The following is a 26,295-nucleotide window of genomic DNA, read 5'->3' as shown; positions in this document are numbered from 1 at the left end:
TGTCCGTGCTCCCTCCTTTGTGTGAAAGCTGTGTGTACTTGGAGCTCAGAAATTTGTTATATTGGCAAAAAAAGGTCGCCTCATTAACATTGCTTGTGGTTTGGTTCCGTTTCACCATTAGATATGGATGAAAAAGGTGACCCAAGCAATGACGAAGTACCCAAGGCCATCAAACCCACCAGCAAAGAATTCAGGAAAACTTGGGGCTTTCGAAGAACCACCATTGCCAAGCGAGAGGGCGCTGGGGATGCCGAATTAGACTCTCTGGAGCAGCAGCCCCAGCAGCAGCAACAGAGTCTCTCCTTGCGACGCAGTGGGAGGCAGCCAAAGCGGACTGAGCGGGTGGAAGAATTTCTTACAACAGTCCGACGGAGAGGAAGGAAGAATGCAGCTGTCTCCCTTGAGGATTCCAGTGAACCAGCATCTTGTCCCGTCACAGATGTGGAGACAGCATCTGAAGGGAGTGTGGAGAGCACTTCTGAGGGGAAGGGCGGGCCCACGTCTGGCCCCACGGGTGATAAAGATCAACCAGCTGTCTCTGTAAAGGCCAAAGGAGGTGAGGACGAGGATGACACCTCGGACAGTGACAGTGATGGGTTGACTTTGAAAGAACTTCAGAACCGCCTGCGAAGACAGCGGGAACAAGAGGCGGCCGACAGACCCAAGAGCCTCCAGAGCCGCCTGAGGAAGAAGCGCCGGGAGCAGGATCCCACGCAGACTGTGGATGTGGAGGCGGGTGATGCCACAGAGAGCGTGCTGCCCTGCAAGCAAGAGCCCAAGGCTGAGCAGGGCACGGTGTCCCAGGCTGAGAAAGATGGCGGAGACAGGGAGCTGGAAGGGAAGGCCGCTCAGGGAATTGAAGGCGGAGACCCCGGGGATGTAGGCAGGCAGAAGCCTGAGTGTGAGGCCTATGAGCCCAATGCTCTGTACTGCATATGTCGTCAGCCGCATAACAACAGGTAGGCCACAGAATGGGGGTGGGGTGGTGCTGATGGTCCCCAGCTTCCAGAGATATCCACGGCATGAGGACAGTGAGGGAGATTTTTGTCCATTTTGAGGAAATGCATTCCAGAGCTGGGCTGCATGAGTAACTTGTTCACTTGGAAAGGATGAATGAGGCGTTGATTAAAGAAAAGTCACAGAAGGGTAGGGACTTCCTGTAGCCACACGGGGCTTCCCACTGCCGCAGTGGGGGGTGGGGGGGGCACAGGAGGCAGCACAGGCTAGGGCTCTCCTGTCATCCTGGGTGTCTCTTGCACAGCACCACTCTAAGCCTACAGGAGCACGTGTGGGCAGGCTGTGATTGGACTGCAACTAGAGCCTGTCTGACTGGATGCTGGGTGGTATTGGGGAGCTACCACCTGGAGTGTTCAGTGGGATAGAGGTGTGCAGGTCTCTAGGCTAGAATGCCGTGAAGCCTGCAGCTCACTCCAAATGCTTCTCAAAAAAACCCGACACATAATTGTTTGCTGATAAAGTCGAGAGAAGGGCATATGGATATTCCTTATCTGTTCTCTTTCTCTGTTTTGCTTTTTTTCATAATAGGGTGTTAAGATCAATACAGCTTTTTAATATGCCTAAAATCGAGTGTTTATCGTATTTTCATTCCTAATGCCAGTATTTTTACCATTTTAGGTTTATGATTTGTTGTGACCGATGTGAAGAATGGTTTCACGGCGATTGTGTGGGCATCTCTGAGGCCCGGGGAAGACTCCTGGAAAGGAATGGCGAAGATTACATCTGCCCAAACTGCACCATTCTGCAGGTGCAGGACGAGACGAACTCAGAAAGCACAGAGCAGCAGGAGGCCAAGTGCGGGCCGGCAGACACAGATGGCACAGACTGCACAAGTATAGGAACAGTAGAGCAGAAGTCTAGCGAAGACCAAGGAATAAAGGGTAGAATTGAGAAGGCTGCAAACCCAAGTGGCAAGAAAAAGCTCAAGATATTCCAGCCTGTAAGTACTTGTCTGAGAGGTCACTGATAGAGGGTGACCTTGTAGGTCTCAGACTCCCATCAACAGAAAAGTCAAGACTTGAAGAGTTTCCTTCTTTTGGAGCTGTTTAAGTTTTTCGCTGCAAGTGGCATTATGTTTGCTGCAGGCTGGGCTCTGGGTGCAGGTGATCCTCTGCATGTGGTTTCGTGGGCCTCCTGTGTTCTGTGTTCCTTGGGACACCACAGGGGACCTTTCTTTATTTAAATCTTAGCAGCCGCATAGACTATTCGTATCAAGCTAATATTTTCCTTAAACGAACTCATCTTTTAAAGTTAGTTTTTCCTTAAATATTCTTTTTGGAATCTCAGTTTTCACATAAACGTATCAACAAAATTATTTTGAGTTCCAGAAGTAAACATGCACCTGTTTCACCTGACCTCACCACTCTGAGAGGGCTGGTAGTCTTGTACCTGCCTCACTGTGAGACACCAAGAGCTGTGCTGGTGGGAGGGGTTGGCACTGAGACCACTTCATCCCTGGTGTCCGAGGCACCTCGCATGGCGGCTGCTGGCGTCACCCTCTGGAACAGCCTCAGGCACTCTGGTGCTCCCACCATCTGGGTGTTAGTCCCCTTTGAGGCCGTGGTTCTTTGTCACATCTCTGGTGTGTCGCTAGCTTCTGATGCTGAGGGACACTGCTACAGGCTCTTGTAAGCATGTTCCCCTAGCCCTTCCTGAGGCCCTAGATAACCTTGAATTGGAGGCCTGTCCTTCAGCAGGTGTTGGGTATACAGAAGGCCTGAGGGCTCTGGAAGCCCCAGGGTGGATGTGCTGTGAGGTCTTGACCATCTAAATGTAGCCAGCCTGGAGAGGTCAGGACGTACTGTATGATATATAGTAATGGTATTAACTGTGTCACATTTGGTTATTAAAGATTCATGGAGACGTAAATTAGTGGGAAGAGTTACTTTAATTTCACATTTTTGTTTTTCATGTTTGAGGGTAGATAAGCTTAGATTCTATTCTTGGTCAAGCTTGGATTCTATGTAAAAAAAAAATAGTCTCAGAAAATCTAATTGAAGAGATAAGATTTGGCTCAAGTACATTTGAGGGACACGTTCATGTGTGTTTTAGTCTTGACCATCAAAAAAAAAAATACTTTATTATTATTTTTTTTTTTTAGTCTTGACCATCAAAAAAAAAAAATACTTTAGCAATTGTTAACAGAAGCAGTAGGGTTAGGTCTTGTTAGATTCCTAACAAGGAATCTTAGCATAGCAAGTGACCAAGTCTTAGCAGCTTCACACAGCACGCATTTATTTAAGCTCAGCTGCCATGGTCAGAAGCCTGGGCTTGGCTTAGCCAGGCCTATGCAGGGGTCTTAAGAGACGGGACCCCTCTGCCAGTGTAAGCTTAGATTCTATTCTTGGTCAAGCTTGGATTCTATGTAAAAAAAAAATAGTCTCAGAAAATCTAATTGAAGAGATAAGATTTGGCTCAAGTACATTTGAGGGACACGTTCATGTGTGTTTTAGTCTTGACCATCAAAAAAAAAAATACTTTATTATTATTTTTTTTTTTTAGTCTTGACCATCAAAAAAAAAAAATACTTTAGCAATTGTTAACAGAAGCAGTAGGGTTAGGTCTTGTTAGATTCCTAACAAGGAATCTTAGCATAGCAAGTGACCAAGTCTTAGCAGCTTCACACAGCACGCATTTATTTAAGCTCAGCTGCCATGGTCAGAAGCCTGGGCTTGGCTTAGCCAGGCCTATGCAGGGGTCTTAAGAGACGGGACCCCTCTGCCAGTGTAGGCTGGGGTCTCATCAGAGGCTTGGTTGGGGAGGGACCCACCTCTGAAAGGTTCCAGTGGCTTTTGTGTGTGAATGTGCCCTGTGCCATGTCTGTGGCTCAGCAGTGCTAAAAGTCACTCACTGTTTGAGATTCACATTGAATGGGTGTTCCTGGATTCCACCTGGCAGCCTCACCCTCATGGAGGTCCCTCACAGGAGCCACTTGCTTCTTCAAAACCAGCAGTGGAGTCTTCTCTCTACTACAAGGCCCAGCCCCTCTTGTGACATTTTCTCTGGATGAAGCCAGACCCTTTCGATTGCTCAGAATCGTCTCATTTGGAACCTTAGTTACATCTGCAGAACTCCAATTTGCCCTTCAATGGAACCTTATTAATGGGTGTGAAACCCCATTTTGTTGGAAAGGCCCCAGAGCATGTGTGTCAGGGCAGAGTCCTAGGGCCCCCGTCCAGTTCTGCCTGCCACGGGTGGTGTGAAGTGTAGTTACTGTGGGTGCCCTGCCTTAGGTTGGATCGAGTCGGGCACTTTTCAAGAAACAAAGATAATACTTTGTGTATTAAAAATGCTGTTAGCGTCTCCTAAAATTAGCAAGCTCAGCACTACAAATAGAAATTTTACAAAGTGCTCTAACTGCTAAAATTGGTAAGTACGTTGTTTGAAGCCACATGTTTTGTTCTGCAGGTTGTGGAGGCTCCTGGTGCCTCAAAATGTATTGGCCCTGGGTGCTCTCACGTGGCGCAGCCTGACTCAGTTTACTGCAGCAATGACTGTATTCTAAAACATGCTGCGGCTACTATGAAATTTCTGAGTTCAGGTAAAGAACAAAAACCAAAACCTAAAGAAAAGACCAAGACGAAGCCAGAAAAGCTCATTCTTCCGAAATGTAGCGTTCAGGTAAGTTGATCGAGACCACCCATTTGAAATGGTTAAGTGTCTGCGTGTTGCAGGCAGGCACAGTTGATGGGTTTGTGATGCGTGGGGGACATCGGGCACAGGCGGAGTGCCAGTGGGATCAGCTGACTCATCCTCCAGCCTTCACGATTTCCGTGTCTGTTACACACAAGCATATATTCTCCCTCTCGCAGAGGGAGTCATTAGCACTGACCGCAGTGATGCAGGTGCAGGAGGGAACTGAGCCTTCCATCCGGGACCTGGCAGTCTTGGGAGAAGAGCTGGGGTTTGTTGGAATCTGTGTGGCATTTAGACTCCAGCAGTTGGAGGTGGGAAGTGGGTGTGTCTTGTTTCAAGACCTAGCTCTTGGAATTGTCTCTCTCCTGTGCTGTGTGTGATTCGAGAAGAGTCCTGGGTGCTTAGGAATCACAGGAGTGATTCCCTCCTCTAAGCCCTCGCCAGGAGTGGCTCAGGTCAGCATGGTGTATTGTGGCCCCCATTATATCTGTGATGAACAAGGCATAAGTAGTGCCTTTGGGGGAATTCTCTCAATGTTTTTCAACACTTGTTTGGCCTTTAGGTGGTATAGTTTTTCAGACCAGTGATTGTGAGTTTGGGGAACCCCAGAGCAGTACTTGCTGCTGTGCAGAGTACCATGGTGACCATGCCAGGCACCTGGCAGAGGAGGCGGGACACCGCTTTCCTCTGGTCTCCCAGTGTCCACAGTGTTCACCCAGTACACTGTCACCCAGGTCCTCGTTTGTGTCTGTCCCTCCATGGGGACCTTCAGATTGCTCAGATGTGCTAGTGTAGCCCAGCCCTGCTGCTCGGCAGATGCAGAGCCCCCGGTGAGGGTGGTGAGGGGCTTCGAAAGACCCCAACTGTAGAGCATATCATGACCTTTGTTGCAAAACACGATGAGCAAAGGCTCCTCTCTGACCTCGTTAATGATTAGGGTTTTGCTGGTTATCCAGGCAGGCATTAGAATCTCTTCTCTGCACAAAAGACCAGCTCCAGACAAGAAAGAAAACACCGTGAAGAGGGCGACGATGGCCCCAACGAGGAGCGAGGTCCTCGCGAAGGAAGCGACCAGTGAAGGCACGCCGTCCTGGGCGAGCGACCACAATTACAATGCAGTAAAGCCAGAACAGACTGCTGCCCTCTGGCCACCACTGTTGTATAAATGTATGTATCACCTAGGGGTAGTGTCTGGAACCCTCTTGGTCTTTCTGGACAGCTGTCACATGGGCCTGTCCAGGACCAGGAGCTTTAGCCATGGTTAGTGCTGCAGCTGTAAAGACGGAAGCAGATGCCCGAGCCCTGTGAACCTCCTCAGTCTGTCGGCCCTACCTGTCCATACACACCTCAAAACGCTGTACAAACCTCATTGCTAAATGTCTCACCTGGCACCTAATGTGTTTAATCTCTTTAATTTTCACTGTCGGGCTCCGGTAAGTATCTCTGGTCTTCGGCGAGGTTGTGCTGGGTAGGTGCGCTCCTGGCACCCAGACTCTGGCCTGTCTCAGCCCTGCTGGCTTAGGAGTCTGTCCACCTTGTCTGTTCTCTGCACTGGGAGGGCTCCCCTTCCTCTCGTGGGAATCCACTTCTGCAGGTACTGTTGCACCTGATACTCAAGTGTGATTTTCAGGAGTTAAATTATTTTTGATCCAACAGGAATTTTTTTCGTGTGTGACGCAAATACTACACACACGCACACACACACACACACACACACATATTCAAGTGCCAAAGGCTGTTTACCACTGCTGCATATGCTCCAAGGTAAGTGAGTTTGACCTTCTGGCCCTTGGAGCAGTGCCCTCACTGAAGGGAGAGTGCCAGCAGCACCCAAGACCTGACTCTCTCTCCTGGAGGCCTGTACTGTCGGGTCAGACCATCCCCACCTCCACCCCTGCTGGTTCTGATAGCTGCACGAGGCCCTGGTCTTTTCTCTCCATTCTGGCTTCTCAGCCAAGCACTCCTAAAATAAGTTTTGAAAATTTAAATTGATCCATAGGGCACATCTTAGTCTATTATTAAGATTTTCTTTTCTTTTAATATTTATTCGTGAGAGAGGCAGAGGGAGAAGCAGGCTCCCGGGAGGGAGCCCATGCAGGATCACGACCTGAGCTGGAGGCAGACGCTCAGCCGTTGAGCCTCAGCGCCCAGGCATCCTTGTTTTCATTCAGTTTTAATTTATATGTGTTTTATGTTGTTTGTACCTTTTACGAAAGTACCAAAAAATTAAGTAGCTTTAAATTCCCAGACTATAAGTGTGTGCTGCTTATTCCTGCAGCTGGATGCTCCCACGGGTCCATGCTACAGCTGATGGGGTTGGGAAAGTGTGTAGCTGCTCACTTTAAGAATGTAAGTGTCCCGAGGCTTGTGGAATGGAGTCTTAAGTAAATTGCAAGGCAGTTCTAGGTGGGTAGGGGTGGGGGAGGTTAGGGGTGAGCTGCTCAATCACAGGTTAATTGATTGCTGTATTTAAATAAGTCCCTGATACACCTTAGGTGGTTTGAGGTAATTCCATGCTAACAACATATTTCAAATCTTAAATGAAGTAGCACGTTTACGGAGGTCATGCACATACCTGGAAGTAAGCATCATGGACCAGTGAACACTGAGGGAGCAGTCGCTTTGGAATATGGTGCTCCGGAGCTCTGAGTTGGTCATAGGCACATAACAATAAAAGGAAGCGGGGTCAGGAAGCCCAGAAGCCCTGGGTGGCTGGCTTCAGTACAGCTCCCATCCCTACCATCCAGACTTGGAAAGCTGCTTCGAGGCTCCCAGGGTGCTCCCAGTGTGAACACGGAGGGTGAGGGTGGGGGAAGACGAGGGGAGCACTCAGGGTAGGGAGGCCCAGAAGGAGGCTTGCTTCTGCTCCTCCTCACCTCTGCTGCTTTTTCTGCACATCAGCTCACTAGCTTGACCTGCTGCAGGTGGGACAGAGAAGTGTGTCTGATGGCCCTTTTCAGCACATGTACATCTCAGAATTAAAGCTGATGGATATCCACAATTATAGCATGCATAAGGGACATATTTTTAAGCTAGTTGCTTCTGATCCTTTTTTGTTATCCCAGAAGTGTCATCTTCCGGTCACTGGTAAAATACCCGACTTCAGCCTCGGTGAGTAGCAGTTGTGTCTCTGCCTCTCCCCCGAACCATCACCTCACAGTGGGGATGTCAGGCAGCACACACACATGCAGCAGAACCCTACGTGCCACAAGGATCCCCTCCTGCCTTTCTGGCTGGCTGCAGCGCATGCTCCTCTGGGTTGGGCTAGGTTTGGGATACAGCTGGTGTTGGGACAGGTGTTAGGAGGAACCGTTCCCACGTTTTGACTTTGGTGCATATCAGGTCTGTGGGGAGATCCCCATTCAGCCCATAGTGGGAGTGCCACTGCCCAGGAGGTGTCTTGGGCCATTCCGTTCCCCACCCCCACCCCCAGGCTCCTGCTACTGACCCTGGGTTGTGGGTAGGGAGAGCTGTCCTGTGAACAGGGTGTGAGGGGACCTCCCATCAAACAGGCAGGGATTTGGCAGCCTTTCTGCTTCTCCCCACGGAAGGATCAGCAGAGATGCTTTGCGTTCTCCAGGTGATGAAGTTCACGTATCATTCTCCCTAGTTTTTAACTTTCTGAGGATTTCTGTATGGTTCCTTTTCACATAGAGAAGTGACTGCTGCTTCACTGCTTCCCTAAATCATGACATTCCTGTTTTGATAACTATTTTTTTCTGTTCTTTTTCACTATTGGGTCAACCTCCCGTTGTCAAAGCATGAAGAGGGCTGAAAACTTTTCTAAAATGTCCCTGATTGATTGGCATTTGGATGTGGAATTCTAATATTCATAGGCACAATTCCTGGTATCTGGGACCCCCAAATGGCTTATTAAGGGACTTAAAACACTGGGATTCTGAACAGATTTTGACTGGATATGTGATTTCTACAGTTTCATCTAGCTTTGAGAATAGAATGGAAAACCATAACCACCTCTGTACACCGAGACTCAGATTTGTTAAAGCAACCTGATGCAGATAGAAACATTTCCCCTGTTAAGTTCACGGGCACACCACACAGATGGTCCACCTGCTTGTGAAATGGAGCAAGGAGAACACGGATTGTCGCGAGGATAACTAGTGGTGTGGGCTCCAGAGGCACGCTTCAGAAACCCTGAGCAGAAACCAGTTTCCTATAATAAATATTCAGGGGATATTAGGGCCCAAGAATATATCGTAGAAATGTAAATCCTTGAGAGTGGGTAGTCGTGAGTTTTATCAGTTACGTGAGCCATTTTTAATCCATCTATTCCAGGATTGTCATTGGCAATAAAATGTGGTTGGGGACAAATCATACCTGGTACATCTGAACCAAGGTTCTCCCCCTAGTAAGAGGAAAATCGAAAACTTGGACTGATAAGGGATTTAGCTTGACAACTCTATGCTATCCCTAATGTCTGGAATTCCCTTGGTTCTCAGTGGTATTCTTTTGGTATTTCAGACTTTTACTATTTACAAGCTTAAGAAACAGCTACCTTGAGAAAATGAGGTCAAGGAAAGGTTTCACGTGTACATGAACTTGAACATTGGAGTTAAAGCTACAAGTAGCACCCAGTGCTGCCTCCTTAGTTGTACGGCAGCCACTGGAACTTTCCAGCAGGATTGGCTTCACTCCACCTGCCCTCCGTTGAACTTCGTATGACCTTGGGGAGCTGTGGGTCGACTGGTGCCTAAAGTGGGAAACTACAGGGACGTCCCTTTGGTGGCATCAGTGTTCTAGAGTCCATGGTTCCCTCAACGATGCCGCTGTGAGCCCTCCGATACCGCACAGGAGTTTCAGGGGCATTTGCATCAAGTCCTGATTCTAAGTGTATGATGCGTCCCCGTGCAAATAGCTATATTCTTTGCTTCTGTAAACCAAAGAAGTGCTGAAGTGAAGGCTGGGCCCTCCTCTAGTGGCAAGAACCTGGAGAAGTTGAGCTAGAAGCACGCAAAGGTAACTGCTGCAGAGCCCCAACTCTGGTCTGCACAGGGCCAGCAGCCTTGGGGTTTTCTGCGGGATGGGGCCCTTTGGGACAAGGGACTGACGGGAGGGTCAGTGGGCTCTCCTAACGTTCCCCCACCCCCCTGTGTTGGGTGAACTAGTAAACAATTAAGGTACAAATGATACTGGTTAAAAGCTCACCCTATTAAAACTGGTTGTGCCTGTTAACCAGTTTGAGGGATCTCAGGAAAGCAGCAGTTCTACTCCCAAGTGAGTGTCAAGTCCAGGATCCCGTCCTGCCCTGGCAGTGGGCTGCTCACCCAGTTCCATTCCTGTAGTCAGGAAGAGTGAGGCACCTGTCCCCACCCCCCACCCCCTCCACACACAAGGCTTTGATCCCATTTTGTTTGGTTCATATTGAGGGATGATCTGACCGGTTCTTTTTTATAGATCACCCATTCAACCTGAATCAGGTTTGGGGTTTGTTTTCAAGATATAACGTGTGAAACTTGTTTCCAGGTGTATACTTGGTCTTTTACAAGTGGAGAGTAACAGTGTAAGTCACTCAAATATTGGACACCAGTAAGAAAAAAAAAGCCTAGAACATCTTTGTGGAGCCACGCCGTGATGGTTTGGCTGCGATCTACATAAAGACATTCCAAAGATGATGTCTAGCTGAAGAGCATCAGGGATGTAGCTTATGCTTTCTTGAGTGTTAATTTGGGAATACATATTTCCTGATACGAAAGCAAATTGGTACTTTATTGTGCTTCCAAAAAAAATTTCACTTTAAAACAAACAGGCACAAAAAGCAAACTGATTTTCTCTTGCTACTGTTAATTTGACTTTTCACAGCAGGAGAAGTCTTGACGGGCAGACAGAGCTGGAGTGGGAAACCCGGTTGTGCACGCGTCCCCCTGAGCTGAGCACGGCACTGCGGCCTGCGGGGGCCCTCGGGGCCCTGGCCTTGCCCTTCCTGTGGTAGAGCCCTGGGGTGCGCCCTGCGCTTGCCGCCCAACGCACTGGGGACCCGGCAGGAGTGGGGGGCACGCGGAGGTCGCCGGCAGTGGGAAGCAGGGGCTGGGTGTCAGTCTGGGGGGGGGGTGTCACGTGTGGTCTCAGCGGGACCTTTGAGGCCCCCCCCGCACCCTGGAACGCACCCCTACCTGAACGGTCCTCCCGCCAGAAGCTCACTGTTCTTTTTTTGGCTTTTCCAGCCAGTCGCTCGGGCGCTGGGCCTGCCTGAGAGGAGGGTAACTTCCATCTGGGGATTTTTAAGGAAAACTGGTACCAGTCGGGGCTGGACGAGAGCACAAAAGGCGTAGAGCCCCCGCCGCCGCTCTGAGGGCTCAGGCCGCCCGGGGCTGCCGGGGCCGGAGCCGAGCCTCACCTGGGCCGCCGCCTCCGCCCGAGCCCGCCCGCCCGCCCAGGCCCGCCAGTGCCACCCAGTGGCCGGCGATGCTGCGGCGCCGCAGCCTCCGCCCGGCGGGAAGGTGGCCGAGGAGCGCGGCCGCTGTGGGCGGCCGGGCCGGGGGAGGGCTGGGGCTCCGCAGGGCTCTGCAGGGCTCCGCAGACTCGCCTCCTCCCGCAGCCACCAGGGCCTGGTGCCCCGGCGCCCCTGCCCTTGCCCACGAGCAGGTCCTGGCCCGCGTGGGCACCTCGCCCTTGCTGCCCGCGGCCCTGCAGTGCTTGGGGGAGTCCTCGGGCTCCTGAAACCACCTCGAGCGCTCTCCTAGAACAGCACTTTCTGGTTGGTCACGCGGTTATTCTTTGCCCTTCTGTAAATTCATACACGGCACGATACACCGTGAATTCAGATGAATCCTCAAACAGTTTTAGCTCTGCTCAAAAATACTAGTGTTCCTGTCACCTTGAGGACATTGCAGCACTACATGGGGTCTGTCTCTGGCAGGAGCTCACACAAGTCTAGCTTGCAAGGGGACCAACTGCAGCTGTGTCTCCAGCACTTACCAGATAGGCACTTGCAAAATACTGGCACATTTTAAACATTTCCTGGTAGAAGAAAGAGGGTCATGTCCAACTTGCTGGTGGAGACCATCAGTTTCAGAACATTGTACTAAGAATTTACTTCTCTGATTATACCTGTCATATGCTTCCCCAAAGCACAGGGGATAATGAAAGTTACTGTAACGAGTAACAACTGGTTCTATGAAATAGCATGATTTTTAAGAAAAGCCATCCCAAGTTTTTGAAACAGATTGCCTATTTACCATTAAACCGTTTTTGGATAATAGGTCACTTTAATCACATGTATTGAGAATGTCCTAAATATAACCTTGCTTTGGAGTTCTGCTGAATGAGTGGGGAAACCCTGCTTAGACAGGCGGTGCTGCTGATCTTAGGCTCTGACCGGGACATCTTGCAGTGAGTGTTCTTAGAGTTAAGTTTTTCACCTGCAGCCACTTAAATATCAAGTGTCAAAGACACGGGTGTCCTGTACGTGACCAGCCTTCCTGGGGTTTCTGGAAGTGCCTTAGGCCAGCTTATTTTGAGCATGCTCTTAAAGTCTGCTCCACAGAGTTTCGTCTTGCTGAAGGGCAGGGACTGACCCGTTCTGGGCCTCAACTTTTCACGCTGGCTGCTGCTTCCTTCACGGCTGCTGGCGGGCAGATGCCTCCCTCTGCTCAAGGCCCGTGTGCCCTGGGCCTTGCCATCTGGCCCTGTGTCCTTGCTGTGCTGCCCTTTCCTCACTCCCGCTTCCCATAAGAAAAAGTACCTCCATCTGTTTGACTTAACCCCAAACTAGCAGTCCTCTGGGCAAGGTGGACCTTGCAGCCAAATGTGAGCTGAATGTTGAGGTGGGGTACTGCCCGAGGCCTCTGCACCTGACGTGATGCGGTGCTCCGAGGAGGGTCGAGGTTACCTCTCGCTTCAGGAGGCATTCTCGCTGTGTGGAGTGTGCTTCCTTTAAATGAAATCCAGTTCCCCAGGGCACAGCAGGGTGGATGTGGCATGAGCCAGCTGCCCTGGGACAGTGGGCAGGGGAGGTGGCCAGGCGGCTTAGGCCTGAGGCTACCGGCAAGCGCCGGGCTCTGGTGGACAGGCCACCCCGGGCAGGGGCAGACAGGAGGCATGAGGCTGGAGAGCTGTGTGAGGTAACCATACAGGATTGAAGGGCGGAACTCCTGCCTGGTAGTGAAGCAGGTTAAGCCCTGCCCTAAGTTGGGTCCTTGCAGTAATGCCGTTGTTACAAGCTTCATAAAATGGTCAAGCCTTGTTTATCTTAAAACCTGGGAAAACCTTGAGATGCCAGGGCTTTCCCGGCTGCTGGAGGAAGGGGGTCTGTGGGAGCGTTGCCCTGGCCCTCCACGAAGACAGCCAGGCACCCACAGTGGTCTTGGGAGTGCCATCCCCTGCTCAGGCTTCTCTGTGGGCAATCCTTCAGATTGAGAATTTTCACCCTTGTTCGTTAGAACACTGACTGCCGAGTGGATGGTTTTTAATCCCTGGGTAAAACCGAAAGGTGCTGGAGCACATGTGGAAGGCTGACTGCGAGGTTCGAGAGGACCCCGGACCTGGGGAGACAATGCATCCGAGGGTCCTTCAGTGGCTTGACTACCGCCCTAGGTGGCGTTCCAGTGTGCTGCCCTGGCTCGCTTTCCGGGCCCACTGTTGTGACCATTTGGCTCCTCCAGACCCATCATTGTGCGCTGTGTGCAGCACCTCTGGCCTTGCTGGGGTCACCACTTCCTGACCAGCCATCTCTGTCCTTGGAGGGCCGGCTGGCCGTGGGACCGAGGGGCCACGGCACTGGCCCGGAACCCTCTTCCTTGCTCACCTGAGACCTTGATTCTCATGGTCCAATACAGTACGGTTATAATCAATCCTTTATATTCTCTCTTTGTGAAGAGAAAGTACCGGCATCATAGAGTCTTGTGCAAGTTGAGCAGTTTTGACTGCATCCTTGGTTAGACCAAAAGTGCTCATTTATTCTCTTCCCCCAGTAACGGGTACAAGCAGAGGGCTGCCTGTGGGGACATTGTCACACAGCCACTTTCCCTCTTGTACCAGCGTTGTCATTTCCACTCGACTTTGGTCCAGGCCATGGTGAGCACCTGCATGCAGCTGCAGGCCCGTGGGCCACCCTCCCAAAGCCCGGAGAGTGGAATTTCCATTGGAAGAGAATGTCTGTCTGACCTGTCCTGGGATTTTCTGAATTCGTGTTTACAAAAAATTACACTTGACCTCTTCATGAAAGTGCTTTTCTACATCAGTTTTTTTTGTTAATGCACAATTTGCCTTTCAGTTTTCAACCTTTGCCAATGATTGTAATTAAGCCTATGGCAACTTGGGTTTGTTACTTAAAATAAAAGGCTTAACGTAACGAAGTACAGCAAAGCATATTTTTCTGAAACAATATGTGCTCGTGCTCATCTGTATGGCTGGCAGCCCTTAATTGTCACACTTCTTTCCTCGATTTGATAGTTATTTTAAGTTGCTGTCCCACAGTCACGCAACCATGCAACTGCCCCCAGCCTCACTAAGCATGTGCGCATCTCCTTTGCAGCCACAAAGGAGGATAGGCGGGCGGAAGAGAGGACCACAGCACCCAAGAAAATGCCTCCTGCAGGCCCATCGGCAAGCGGCAGACAACCTTCGCCCAGAAATCTCCTTCCAAAGAAGTCTCCGCCCTTTGCAAACGCAGCAGCAGCCAAAGTGGCCATCAAAAAGTCACCCTCGGGCTTCAAGGGCCCTGGACCCAAGCGGCCCTGGCTCTCGGCCACCCCCTCGGCAGGCACTCCTGCTGCCAAGCAGGCAGGGCTGGCACCTGGGGCTGCTTCCAAAAAGCTACCCAGCTCAGCCTCGTTGGTGGGGGCCGTCAGGAAGCCTGCAACCGCCTCTGTGTCCTTGGCTTCTCCAGCCCCGGGACGCCTGGGGTCCTCGAACCCCACCCTGTCTCAGCCAAATTCTCAAATTCGGCAAAATATAAGACGCTCCTTGAAGGAGATATTGTGGAAAAGGTGGGCTATTCTCCTTGATTTCTTATTGTGAAAGTGGTTGAGTAGACTGTGGCTGCAGCAGTTCACGCAGTCCATTCTTGTTCCTTCTAGAGTCAATGACAGTGACGACTTGATCATGACGGAAAGTGAAGTAGGCAAAATTGCCCTCCACATTGAGAAGGAGATGTTTAACCTCTTCCAAGTCACGGACAACCGCTACAAGAGCAAATACCGCAGCATCATGTTCAACCTCAAGGACCCCAAAAACCAGGTGTGTGCAGGTGGCCCAGAGCAGGGTGCGCCAGCTCTCAGGGTCTCCGGCCATGCCTCACCGCGGTCATCTGGACACTCCTGTCCTTGCAGCGCGAGCCAGAGGGCCGCTGCCCCGCTTCCCCGGGCGCTCTCAAGTCCGGCCTGGTCTCACCAGCTGCAGCTCTTCTAAACGTGGCTGTGAAGTTACGTTCCTCACAGCAGCTCCAGAGTAGTGTTCCAATTCTTAACCTTAGTTTATGGCTAGCTCCATATTTGAGCTTCAGACAACCTTTTCTGCCTTGTTATGGATCCCCATCATTTGAGCCTACCGATTCGGGCTTCCCTAGAGCAACCATAAGTGGTCTTAAACATGTCGCCCTGTAGTGCTCACCATTTGGGCAGGTGCTGTGCTTGCATGGGGAGGGGACCCTGAATCCTAGCAGCTGTCGGGCAGTGCTCTTTCAGTGGGGTTGAAATGGGAGTTAGCTGGGAAAGCATTAGCTACTTGGCCTGGTGTGGTTCCCCCGCCTCCTCCCTTCCGGGGCGCGCCATCTTCAGGCCTTCTCTCCATTTGCCTTTTGAACCCTTAGACATGCTTAGAAGCAGAGTCCTACACCCTGACTTCCCGTCTCACTGCAGCAGTCTTGTGGCAGAAGTGATTTCTTCCTACCTTTATTCCTAGCTCTCTGCTTTTTTCTCAGGTCTTTTTAGCGGAGTCGGCACAGCATGGCCTATGAGGGCAACTACTGACCCTCGTGCCAGTGTTGTCCGGACCCGCTGGCTCTGCAGCGGGGGTGGCCTGGCCTTTACCCACACCCCCCCCCCCCCGGGCGGTAGGGGATACGGGTGAGATCAGGCCCCTGCCGAGCCTTGTCCTGGGCCTCAGGGCCTCCGGCAGAGGCTTCTCATGCTGCTGTTTCCCTCCTATTCCATCTAGCATCTTAGATGCTGAAATGTTTTTGAAAAAGTGAATGAAAGGTGTTTATTTTTAGGGGCTCTTCCATCGTGTTCTGCGTGAGGAAATCTCTTTGGCAAAGCTTGTGAGAATGAAGCCAGAAGAACTGGTGTCTAAAGAGCTGTCCACGTGGAGGGAGCGGCCGACAAAGCCTGTGAGTGCCAAGGGAGGGGCCGGGGCGCTGGCCACTGGGCCCTTCTAGGTCTCCAGGGGTGAGGCAGGAGTGAAGCCGTCTGAATGAGAAGGTTTAAGGCTCTCTGTTCTTTTCATCTCAGGTGATGGAGTCTAGAAATAAGCTGCACAGTGAAAATAAAAAGACCACCACTAAGCAGGAACCCGTGCCTGACATGGAGGATTCTCCACCTGTGTCTGACTCAGATGTAAGCCTTAGGGATTTCCAGAGAGAACAGGAATTGAGTAAAAGTAATCTGTTGCCAGGGGGCTTAGGTCTCTGAGTTGTTGGGCCAGACCCTGAGCTGCTAACAAGCAAGCACGGTGTGCAGCGGCTCTTCCTAGCAGAGCTGCTGCTGTGCTGTTACTACACAGATGGAGGGAAGTGTGACCCGCTCAGCCCTTCCCTCTTCACCTTGCAGGAACAGCAGGAGTCGGTGCGAGCCGTCCCGGAGAAGAGCACCGCGCCCCTCCTCGACGTCTTCAGCAGCATGTTGAAAGACACCACGAGTCAGCACCGGGCACATCTTTTTGATCTGAACTGTAAAATTTGTACAGGTGAGATTTGTAATTGGGGGCATGAAACTTTGGAGCTGAGGCTTAGCTTCCTTTTGTTGAAATGACTGATCCTCCTAGTGGCAATTGTACTGAACCCAAGCCTAGCAAATTGAAAGACCAGAGTGGTTTTCTGAAATTAATGGAGTTAAACTCTATCTTTAGAATGTGCTTTTATTATTATTATTACAAGAAATTATCTACTTGGGGGCAAGCTGTGCTCTTGAATATGTGGGATTTCTCAGGAAGGCCTTCGTCATGTTCTTCAGGTCAGGTTCCATCATCAGAAGATGAGCCGGCTCCAAAAAAACAAAAGCTGTCGGCTTCTAAGAAGGAAGAGCCAAAATCCAAGTATGAGGCCTCTCCCTCTGAGCCAGTTCTTAGCTCCGCTGATGAAATGATATCAGAAACTCTGCCTGAAAATGCCTCTGAGCCAGACCTGGAAAGTGCTTCTCATGCGCACTTGGAGAGAAAGTATTTCCCGGTGCCACCAGGAGACAGCCACCCAGAACCCTCCAGCCTGGAAGGCCCCTCCGGCCCAGCCACCTGTGGGGGCACAGTGCTCACCACTGTCACGGTATCCGGCCGAGACCCCAGGACTGCGTCAAGTGGGTCGTGCACAGTCACGGCCCCTGCGGCAGCCCGCCAAGATGGTGCTCACACAGTGGAACCCCGACAAGATGTCCTGAAACCTGCAGTGACCTCGGTGACGGTGCCCAAGTCCATACTAGCTAAGCCGTCCTCATCCCCTGAGCCCAGATACCTCCTGCCTGTGCCACCACCACCACGCATCAGGTGCGTTCTGCATGTGTAGTGTGAACAAGCCGTGACTTCATTTCCTGCGGGTTAACAGGAGTAACAAAGGGGAGAGATCCCCTAAGTTCAGCTCAGATCCACCAAGAATACAACTTCGCTCTGATAATTTGTGTAGGTGTGAGAAGCCTGGCTTTAGCATGGTTATTCTAAATCTACAGATCTTGAAAACTGAAATGTGGCCTTACGGTCATTCGGGTTTGTTGCCTATTCAGTTAATTTTTTCTGGACCAGGATGTCTAGAGCATCATGGTTACAGTGGCTAATTTGAAGAAGCTACTAAAATTTGCAGGAATTTACTCTGCCTTTGTAATTCCATAAAATCTTCATACTTTGGAAATTGAGCAGAGAGAAAAATTAATTTTCTCTGGTTTTGTTTTACAGCCTCTCCGAGTCAAGGTCCCCTCCAGAAGGAGATACAACCCTCTTTTTGTCTCGACTCAGCACCATTTGGAAAGGATTTATTAACATGCAGAGTGTAGCGAAATTTGTCACTAAGGCGTATCCTGTCTCTGGGTGCTGTGACTATCTCAGTGAGGTTAGAACCGAGAGTGAGAGCAAGTGTGTGTGTGCGTGCACTTGTGTGCATGTGTCTTCCTGCTGTGACTATCTCAGTGACGTTAGAACCGAGAGAGCGAGTGTGTGTGTCTGTGCGCACTTGTGTGCACATGTGTCTTCCTGCTGTGACTATCTCAGTGAGGTTAGAACCGAGAGTGAGAGCGAGTGTGCGTGCACTTGTGTGCACGTGTCTTCCTTAGCTGTTCCGACCTGATGCTGGGGTCACATGTATGGCAGTCTTCCAGCAGAGGGTCAGCATGCATAGGACCCAGTGGAGCCTGCTCTCATAAACCATCAGGTTAAGCAGTTTGGACACTGGTGGAAAGTCGAATGAGAAGTTGGGTGTCCCAACGTTTATGAAAAAGCGAGATGGTTTTCCTCCTCCCTCTGTCCAGCAAGGGTGTTGAGCCAGTGTGTGAGCCACTCCCAGCTGGAGGCGTGGCAGCACGTGTGGACATGCAGCAGCTCTTTGCTTTTCCAAAGTCAGTGTGAATAGCACTAATATTTAGTGCAACCTTAGCGAGCAGAAATAAGTCACTTCTGGATCATGTCTCAGTCCTTACTGTATGGACGTGCTCGTGACACATAACCTAGAAACGTTCTCAGTTTGGCAGAAGGCCATCATGTCACGCTCATGCTTGGTAACTCCTAATCCTGGATGCTAACCGAGGAACGTTTAGTGCTGGTGTTAACCATGTTCTGTGGAAGAGTTGTGCTCTTCTTGACTCTCGGGTAGTTTGGTGCCTTGAAGTTACTACGTCAGTCTAAAGTGCTGCGGCTATACTGGTCGTTTACTCAAAGTACGTTTTGTTTAGGACCTGCCGGACACGATTCACATTGGTGGAAGGATCGCACCCAGAACAGTTTGGGATTATGTCGGCAAACTCAAATCTTCTGTGTCTAAGGTACCTGCCATAGTCTAATCTCTGCGCCTGTGGAGGAAGGAGTTTGTGTAAATGCAACTCTTCCTTTCACTTTTCATCTTGATGGGTTAGTACTTGAAACGTCAGCCTATAAGTTAGTTAAGTAGTACTGGGTAAATGTTTAAAATTACATTTATAGCAGGATAACTGTGTGTTTGGGTAACACGGTGATGGCAGTTTTATTATGATTTATGTTAATGTGTGTGCAGTTCAAGGTTAGCGAGAAACAGAATGTCTCCTCATTATTTCTGTGACTGAGGGAACCCACAGGTGCCGGAAGGCAACTGGCTTCCAGGAGGCCTGGCGACTGGCTTCCAGGAGGCCTGGGCCCTGGGTGGACCTGGGGGCTCTGAGCCCCTGAGCTGCGGCCGCAGCTGGGTGTGTATGCGTGGGGAGGGCTGCGGTTTTCCTCAAGCCCACACGGGGCTCAGAACCTCTGGTCTCATGGAACCTTCCCATGATGGAGCCGCATTGGCTCTGGTGTAGATCGTGCAGCCAGGTGATCGGGACCACCGTCCCCACAGTGCACGCCCACGCTGCCCTAAACCTGCACTGCAGCGGATGATGTATCGGTCCGAGGACACTACGAGTGGGGCTGCTTTGGGGACAGTGGGCTAGAAGCACAGGTGGTCTTTAGGAGATTCCTGCTGAAACTGGGTTGAGTCCAGCAGCCGGATACTGGAGCTCCTGCAGCCCCCCACCTGCATCATCCTGATGTGCTGGGCGGCAGGACTGTGGGGACCGGGCCAGAGAAGCACTCGGCTCATTTCAGATGATCTTTGAGGTTTAGAAGCACAGGCGCCTTCTCCGACCGGCCCAGGCCAACGCTCTCTCGTCCTCTGTTTGTGCTGCAGGAGCTGTGTCTGATCCGCTTCCACCCTGCGACTGAGGAAGAGGAGGTGGCCTATATTTCTCTCTACTCCTATTTTAGCAGCCGCGGCCGCTTTGGCGTTGTAGCTAATAACAGCAGGCACGTCAAGGACCTGTACCTCATCCCACTGAGTGCTAAGGACCCCATTCCATCCAAACTCTTGCCCTTTGAGGGACCAGGTAAGCGCCAACTTTCTGAGTGGTGACTAGACACACCTGACCCCACATGTCCCTTTCCTGCCAACCCCACGTCCTGCTGAGCTTGTCAGACAGATCTGCTACCTCCCCCAGACCATGGCCTTCTAGCAGCAGAATGAAGGGAGTGCACACGGAGCCGAGTGAGCTGCAGACCTCGGCTTCTGGGGCACCAGGTGGCACTAGAAATACCCTTTCTCTTGGCATGAATTGTCTTAGAAAAGTGCTGTGAAGAGAGGAAAACCCACAGCATGCAGCCAGCCTCTCGTGGCCTCAGGTCACTGGAGGCCGGAGAAGAGCCAGAGAGGAAGGTAATCCTCGAGGTGGGCTTGCGGGGATGCCTGTGCTTACCACACAGCTCAGGAGTGAGGAAATGCCAGGGGGGCTCCGCTCCTTCCTAGGAGATTGAGGAAAGCTATTCTGGGTTTGTTCATTCCTTAGAAAGTGGTACTGTTAGAGGAGAACTTAACAGATTAGTCTTAAACAGCTCAGACTTGTCCAGGGTTGAGGGTGATTCCAAGGGGACATGGTTGTGAGGGTCCAACTCTTGTTAACCCCTGAGAAGAAGTCCACATGACTGAGTTACACACTTGGCAGAGGATGCTCATGTTGAAGTGTCACCTTCGCCATGAACTCCCCAGAGGATGGATAAACCCAAAACATGCCATGTCTGACGCACGGTGAACGCTCTTGAGCAGTGGCTGAATGCCGGGCCATTGCTGGTGCTACCTACACTTGTCCTTGGCCCTGTCACCAGTCCCGGCAAGTGCTCCTGCCACAGCCACGTGCTGTACGCAACCGCATCTAAACCCTAGCTGGGCCCAGCAGGGCTGCTCCGGCCAGAGTACAGCACCCACACGCATGTCCTGGGTCCTGACGAGCGTGCTCCTAGCACCTAAGGCCCACGGTGGTACGGCTTGGTGTCTGTAATTGTGAGGGGGAGATACCTGCTGGCACGCTACAGTAAGTTACCTTATTGCCAAATATATTTTAAAAGCCAAGAACTTGAGGGGACCTCTCCGTATCCTTGGGGTGAAGAGATGCCACCCCCCATGGTGGCAGGAAGAACCTTGCTGGAGGTTCTTGGAAGGCGAGCAGCTACGTGAAGCGTGCTGGCCCGCTCCCTGGATGACTGTCCCGAGTTCCTGAGGGTGAAGACGAAGAAGCTGGCCTCTCAGGCCCCATGAAGAGCCTCCGGTCAGTCACCAGTATAGAAGCTCGAGTGGAGGATGTAGCCTAAGCATGAGTGTAGGGTTCCCTGGTAACACAGACATAGGCCTTCACGGAGCTGCAGGTGGGATTCGCCGCTTGCCTTAAGCCAGGCTAAAGCTCCTCCCGCTGCCCCAGCTGCAAGGTCCAGGGGGTGAGCTTCTCAGAGACTTAGCTGTCAGGGGAGTAGGCTGGAGGCCTGTGTGGAGATCCCACCTGGGCAAGGCTGCGAGGAGCTGGGCCTGGTGCGTAGGCAGGAGCCGCAGTGGGGGCAGCTCAGCTGGTAGAGAGGCAGGGGTCGCACAGGACGCTTCTGAGGTGACGCAGGGACATGGAGGGCAGTGGGGTGGGGGGTACTTGCCTGATCGGCTAAGTGCGATGGGCGCTGACCACTGAGACCCGCTCGGTGATCGGCCAGCTGCACCCCTGAAGCTCCGACCCCACCTGAAGGGGCACCCGAACGACCCATAGACTTCCATCCACAGTAAATATGGGACAGGAAGAGGAAGGGTTTCGGAAACGTAGTGATCCGTGAAACTGATCCTACAGTTTTAAAAGATTTTTTTTTTTTTAATATAAGGGGCTTCTCCATCTAACTCTCTTTAGCATATATTCTTTTATTCCCCTGATAATCGTTATTGCCATCAATATCTGTGTACATTCTCTACATCTCCCCGCTAAGCAGCCTCAAGCCCTGGCCAGGTGATCTCTCTGGCCTGCTTCACGTATCCATAGCATGGCACCCTCTAGACCCAGATGTTCGTGTGTCCTGGTTTCCTGTGTGTCGTGTGTGTGTGGGTGGTTGGAAGGCTGGATGCGTGTCCTGGTTGCGTGTGTGTGTCGTGTGTGCACACATCTGGAAGTCTGGGCATGGGGACACTCTCCCGTCTCAGAGGTCCCTGTCCTCCCAGGGTTCGTCTCTGCGTGGCGTCCCTTGAAAGCACCGGCCTGGTCAGAGGGTGGCAGGGCATCCCTCCGCAAAACAGCCAGCGGACTTGAGTATGTGCCATCCGGCAAGTACGGCGGTCCACAGCCTGACGGGGCACCCTTGACTCCCACCGCAGCCCCGCTGCGGGGAGCATCCGTCCCATTCTCCCAGGGAGTGACCTGCACTGCCCCGTTGACAATTGCCTGAGGTCACACACCCAGTAATTGGTTGTGCCAGGGTCTGCAGCTGGCCATGCCTGTTGTGCTCAGTCTGCATAGTCCAAAACCCATGCCTCGGTGGACACGGGGCTCTGGGAGGGACCCGCTATGTAAGCAGGAGGAGAGAGTGAAGAGGAGGTGAGGCGGGGGGTACGGAGGGTGTTGTGGAAGAGTGTGACCGGCTCTACCTGAAGCTGGTTTGTGGAAAGTCATTTCATACCCATAGAAAAGCTACAGGTGCCCTCACGCCCTGGACTCAGGGGCCCAGTAGATGTTGTCACCATGGGATTCTCCCCAAACTCTTGCCAGTCACACTTGAGAAGCAGGACACAGAAGGTGCCTAAGCTGTGTCCTGACCCAGGACTCTGTGTACACCTGCCCCTTGGCCAGTGCTGCGTATTTTCCCAGCATCGCACTCCTGACCACCCACAGGGAGCGTGTGTCCACACATGGCCCCTCCTTGGCCCACACGCCACGGGTCCACACAGCTTGTCAGAACACACTCAGCACGCTCAGCTTCTCTGAGGACGTGTTTGTGCACATCTGTAGCATTTGTCCATTAGAAATGCCAGGTTGTCTTGTGTCATATAGTGTCATTCTCAATGACCTGACAGCAGTTTCAGCAGACACCTGGAAGCCCGAGTCTCAGGCCCAGCTGACTGTCTTTCCCACTCGGGGCGTTAGTGGAAGCGGCCTCAAGCTGAGCTGACATTGGACGTTCATCTCGTATAGTCCCCCTGTGACCCTGACAGGCACGGACCCAGGCCGGGGCTCCCCGTCACTCCCAAGTGACTCGGTGGGGCGCAGGCTCTCGCCGGAAGTGCCCGTTAAGTGGCGCCGGGCTTCCAGGAGGTGCACAGTGCGGGGGCACCTGGGGGCACCGTCTCCCCCGTGCTGAGTGCAGAGGGCGGTTTTCCTGGAACCTGTAAATCCCGCGGTGCCGTCTCTGTACTCCCTTCTGCTTTCTAAACTAGCTGGAAACTTCTATGAGGTGCAGTACTGTCAGGTAAGCGCTCCTCCGTTTTCCTGCGTGTGTGTGAGTGAATCAGTGGCTGTGCACACATTGTCCTCAAAGTCAAGCACGGTATTGAATTCCATGTACCGCTCTTTCTCCTTCGAAATCAATAAAAATATTTCATGGAAACCAGTCACTGTTTGTTTGAATTTGAACCATTTGGTAGCTCTTGGTACCTGTCTCAGGTCCTGTGATGGAGGACGAAAGCCTCTGCCTTTGCTTTTTATAAGAACACAAGCCCCCTGTGGGAGTGCGGCCCGGTGCTGCTCTGGGGGCGCCCGGACGAAGACCGACCACCCTCTCCTTTTACCCGCAACGTGCGCCAAGCCCGGTGGCTGTGTACGGGTCTTAGGGAGAGGTGTGTGCGAGTGAGTGTGTGCGAGTGTGGTGGAGGAGGAGGGTTGGGGGCGGTATAGTGTCTCCCCTGTATTTGCCACGCCCCCTCCTAGGCACGTCCTCCCTCAGAACTCTGGCCTGCTAACTCCCACACAGTTTGTTTGGCAGGAGTGAAAATTTTGTTTTGATGGATTCAGACCATATGAGAGTTTTCATTTTAAAAAATGAACAGAGTGCCAGATAGATTTAGAGGTAAATGCATATTCTGGTAGTTTCGGGGTTAAGGGGTCAGCTTTCAGATGGTTTAAAACTGAGTTGGCCTGCTGTGAGGCCTGAGGTGCTGGGGGCGGCCCAGGGCCTCGCCTGCAGCCTTCACCCTCCCTGGCACCCCCGTGGCTAACACGCCGGGATACAGATCCTAGTTCTGTATCTTGTGTCAGAAGGTCAGTTGGCCCACGACTCTGCAGATGTCCCGGGTCCCTGGGTTTGTCCACTTTCTCTGCACGGGTCTGACTCTAGCCATGGAGCCTAGAGCTAGACACCCATCCCCCGAGGAAATTCAGGGATGCCCACCTACAGCTGAACAGGCTGGTTTGACCCACGCGGCATGCCCCGAAGACTCGCGTGCTCCGGCATTCCAGACGGGGTGGGTGCCGACACCCTTGTTCCCAGTGATGGCTCCTGGAAGTGGAGGCAGGTACATTCAGCAGCAGCTCCCGGGGTAGCCTCCCACCCACCCTCCTGCGTGTTCTCTCTCTACAAATTAGAAACCTAACAGCAGTCCTCAATGGGCGGTGGGTAGGAAGCATCTCTGCTTCTAACAATGGACAAAGGGAGGAACTTGGCCAAAGCAGAGAAGCAGCCCTGTGCCCTGGGCTGGAGCCCCCCGTCTCCGCGGCCGCCGCTGCTCTACCCTCGAGCACCCTCTCTCCAGGGGAGCGCTGGCAGCGGGCAGGCCCGCACGCGGCCCTGGCCTGGAGTCTCCCCAGATGTGGGCACCTGTTTGGTCCTGCCCACCGGCCCCCTGCCTGCCACCTGCCCTGTGGCCACATAGGCCATGGTTGAACCCGGGGTACACCCTCCCCTCAGTGAAGCTGGATCCTAAAGCCCAAGGCAGATGAGCGAGTTCTGCTGTTCTGCAGACGTGCACTACTGAGGGGCCTGAGGTAACTGCTGAGGGGCCAGTTACACGTCAGATATTCACGAACCGTATCATGAACACACAGGCAGACGGATGGGTTTTTGTGACCACCCAGTTTAAAGTCTTGGCAAAATTAAAAAGTCACACGGATGCAAGTCTGGAGCTTGGTTCCAATCACAGGTCTGTGCAGATGAGGTGGTTGGGAGTTGCTGCCAGTGTCCAGAGAGCTCCCGTTCTCCAAACAGCCCAAACAGCCGTAAATCCTGAGTCATTTAAGCACCATCTTGCCTGTGATGAATAGGGCAGAAAGGTTGGACTCTGCAGAGTGGGGCCACCAAGGTTAGGGGTCAGCACGTTGAACCCTCGGGGAGTTGGAGTTGCAAGGGCACACTTCACCAGAAGCTGAGACCAGGTCTCCCTGGCGTCAGCACAGGGACTTCCCCGCCACGCTTGCCGACCTGAGACTTGACCCTAAGCCACGGCCCTCTGCGTTGAGTAGTTGCGTGGAGGACAGTCGTGGTGACTTCCCTCCCAAGGCTCCCAGCCCTCGCTCATGCCCGCCCACCCACGTGGCTGAGCACATTCCTTCACTTTGGCTCAGATGTCAGGTTCTTCAGGGAGAGCCAGGCTAGCGGGGCTCCGTGGGGCCCCCTGTGGAGTGCAGGCAGCAGGCGCCTGGTCCGGAGTGGCCGTGAGAGCCGCTGCAGCAGCGGATCCTCCCCAAACTGGATGGAGCAAGCAGTCGAATGTCGGATAAATCGCCGTTACAGTGGGAGAGGTGCCATTCTAAGTTAAAATATCCTCGAGTTGTGTTACTTAGGAAACGAACTTGATGGATTACCCTCCAGGTCTGCTGAGCAGGAACGTTTGGATGTGATGCCCCGTGTGGGTTGCCTGACCTTCCAGTCCCCACTCCCTCCTCTGCCAGCCTCCTCCTCTCCTGGATACACTGCTGGGGGGGGGGGGGGGCGGGCAGGGAGAGAACATTCTGGAAGCCGTGTCTCTGACGAAGGCGGTGGTGAGGTCCTGGTGTGTTAGGAGTGGATGTCTTCAGTGGACATCTCTGCTCTGGCACAGGAGCCTAGGACGCAGGAGGCCTTTCCACGCGGTTGGGAGGGAGGGTAGCACTGTGCTGTGCCCAGAGACGCGGTCTCCCCAGCTCACTGTGGCACACCTGATTTTCCTTCTTGGGGCCGGATGGGCCATCTACCACCCTCTTGTGCTCGCCTGTCAACCCCTCTCTTGGAATTTGGGGAGATGAACAGACATTTTAGAATTCTGTAATGGTGTCCAAAAACAGTATTTGAAGTGACTTGTGATCATCTTTATAACCAAAAAGACTGGGGAAAACTACTGATTTTCAGTAAGTAAGGGATGTATATACATTCAGCATAAATATCTACGTGCTACTGATCAGTCGAATCTGTACAATTTGACTTTATCTTACACTACTGACATGATTTTTTGTTTGTGTATCATTTCTCCCTAAAATTATTGTTCTGTGACTTGGGTTTTTTTTGTTTGTTTCTTTTTTGATGTTAGGATTATTATGAGTGTGAGGTGGACAGTTGATACTG

General features: G+C 52.1%; 1 protein-coding gene and 1 long non-coding RNA gene across 7 annotated transcripts in view; one reads left to right on the top strand and one right to left on the bottom strand.

The window, feature by feature from the left end:
• Positions 1 to 26,295, top strand: part of DIDO1 (death inducer-obliterator 1) — a 49,820-nt gene that overhangs the window by 18,198 nt on the left and 5,327 nt on the right. For 5 of the 6 annotated variants that reach the window (XM_072801659.1, XM_072801660.1, XM_072801663.1 and 2 more), the window contains exons 4-16: positions 122 to 959; positions 1,636 to 1,957; positions 4,426 to 4,638; positions 5,610 to 5,820; positions 14,147 to 14,600; positions 14,691 to 14,850; positions 15,824 to 15,940; positions 16,062 to 16,166; positions 16,380 to 16,515; positions 16,782 to 17,307; positions 17,710 to 17,863; positions 18,699 to 18,788; positions 19,661 to 19,856. In XM_072801659.1, coding sequence (XP_072657760.1) covers positions 122 to 959; positions 1,636 to 1,957; positions 4,426 to 4,638; positions 5,610 to 5,820; positions 14,147 to 14,600; positions 14,691 to 14,850; positions 15,824 to 15,940; positions 16,062 to 16,166; positions 16,380 to 16,515; positions 16,782 to 17,307; positions 17,710 to 17,863; positions 18,699 to 18,788; positions 19,661 to 19,856 — 3,522 coding nt within the window. Of the gene's footprint in view, positions 1 to 121; positions 960 to 1,635; positions 1,958 to 4,425; positions 4,639 to 5,609; positions 5,821 to 14,146; positions 14,601 to 14,690; positions 14,851 to 15,823; positions 15,941 to 16,061; positions 16,167 to 16,379; positions 16,516 to 16,781; positions 17,308 to 17,709; positions 17,864 to 18,698; positions 18,789 to 19,660; positions 23,375 to 26,295 lie in introns of those variants that run through there. The other variant, XM_072801664.1, reaches the window with a different exon arrangement.
• Positions 17,112 to 26,295, bottom strand: part of LOC140618781 (uncharacterized) — a 20,723-nt gene continuing 11,539 nt past the window's right edge. The window contains exons 2-3 of the long non-coding RNA XR_012018844.1: positions 24,786 to 25,006; positions 17,112 to 24,258 (exon numbers count right to left, since the gene is read on the bottom strand). This is a non-coding gene — a long non-coding RNA (uncharacterized lncRNA). The remainder of the gene's footprint in view (positions 24,259 to 24,785; positions 25,007 to 26,295) is intronic.

Source organism: Canis lupus, chromosome 26 (assembly GCF_048164855.1).
Source record: "Canis lupus baileyi chromosome 26, mCanLup2.hap1, whole genome shotgun sequence".
Lineage (NCBI taxonomy): Eukaryota > Metazoa > Chordata > Mammalia > Carnivora > Canidae > Canis > Canis lupus.
Note: the sequence above shows the minus strand (reverse complement) of the source record. Positions and strands in the feature narration are given on the sequence as shown.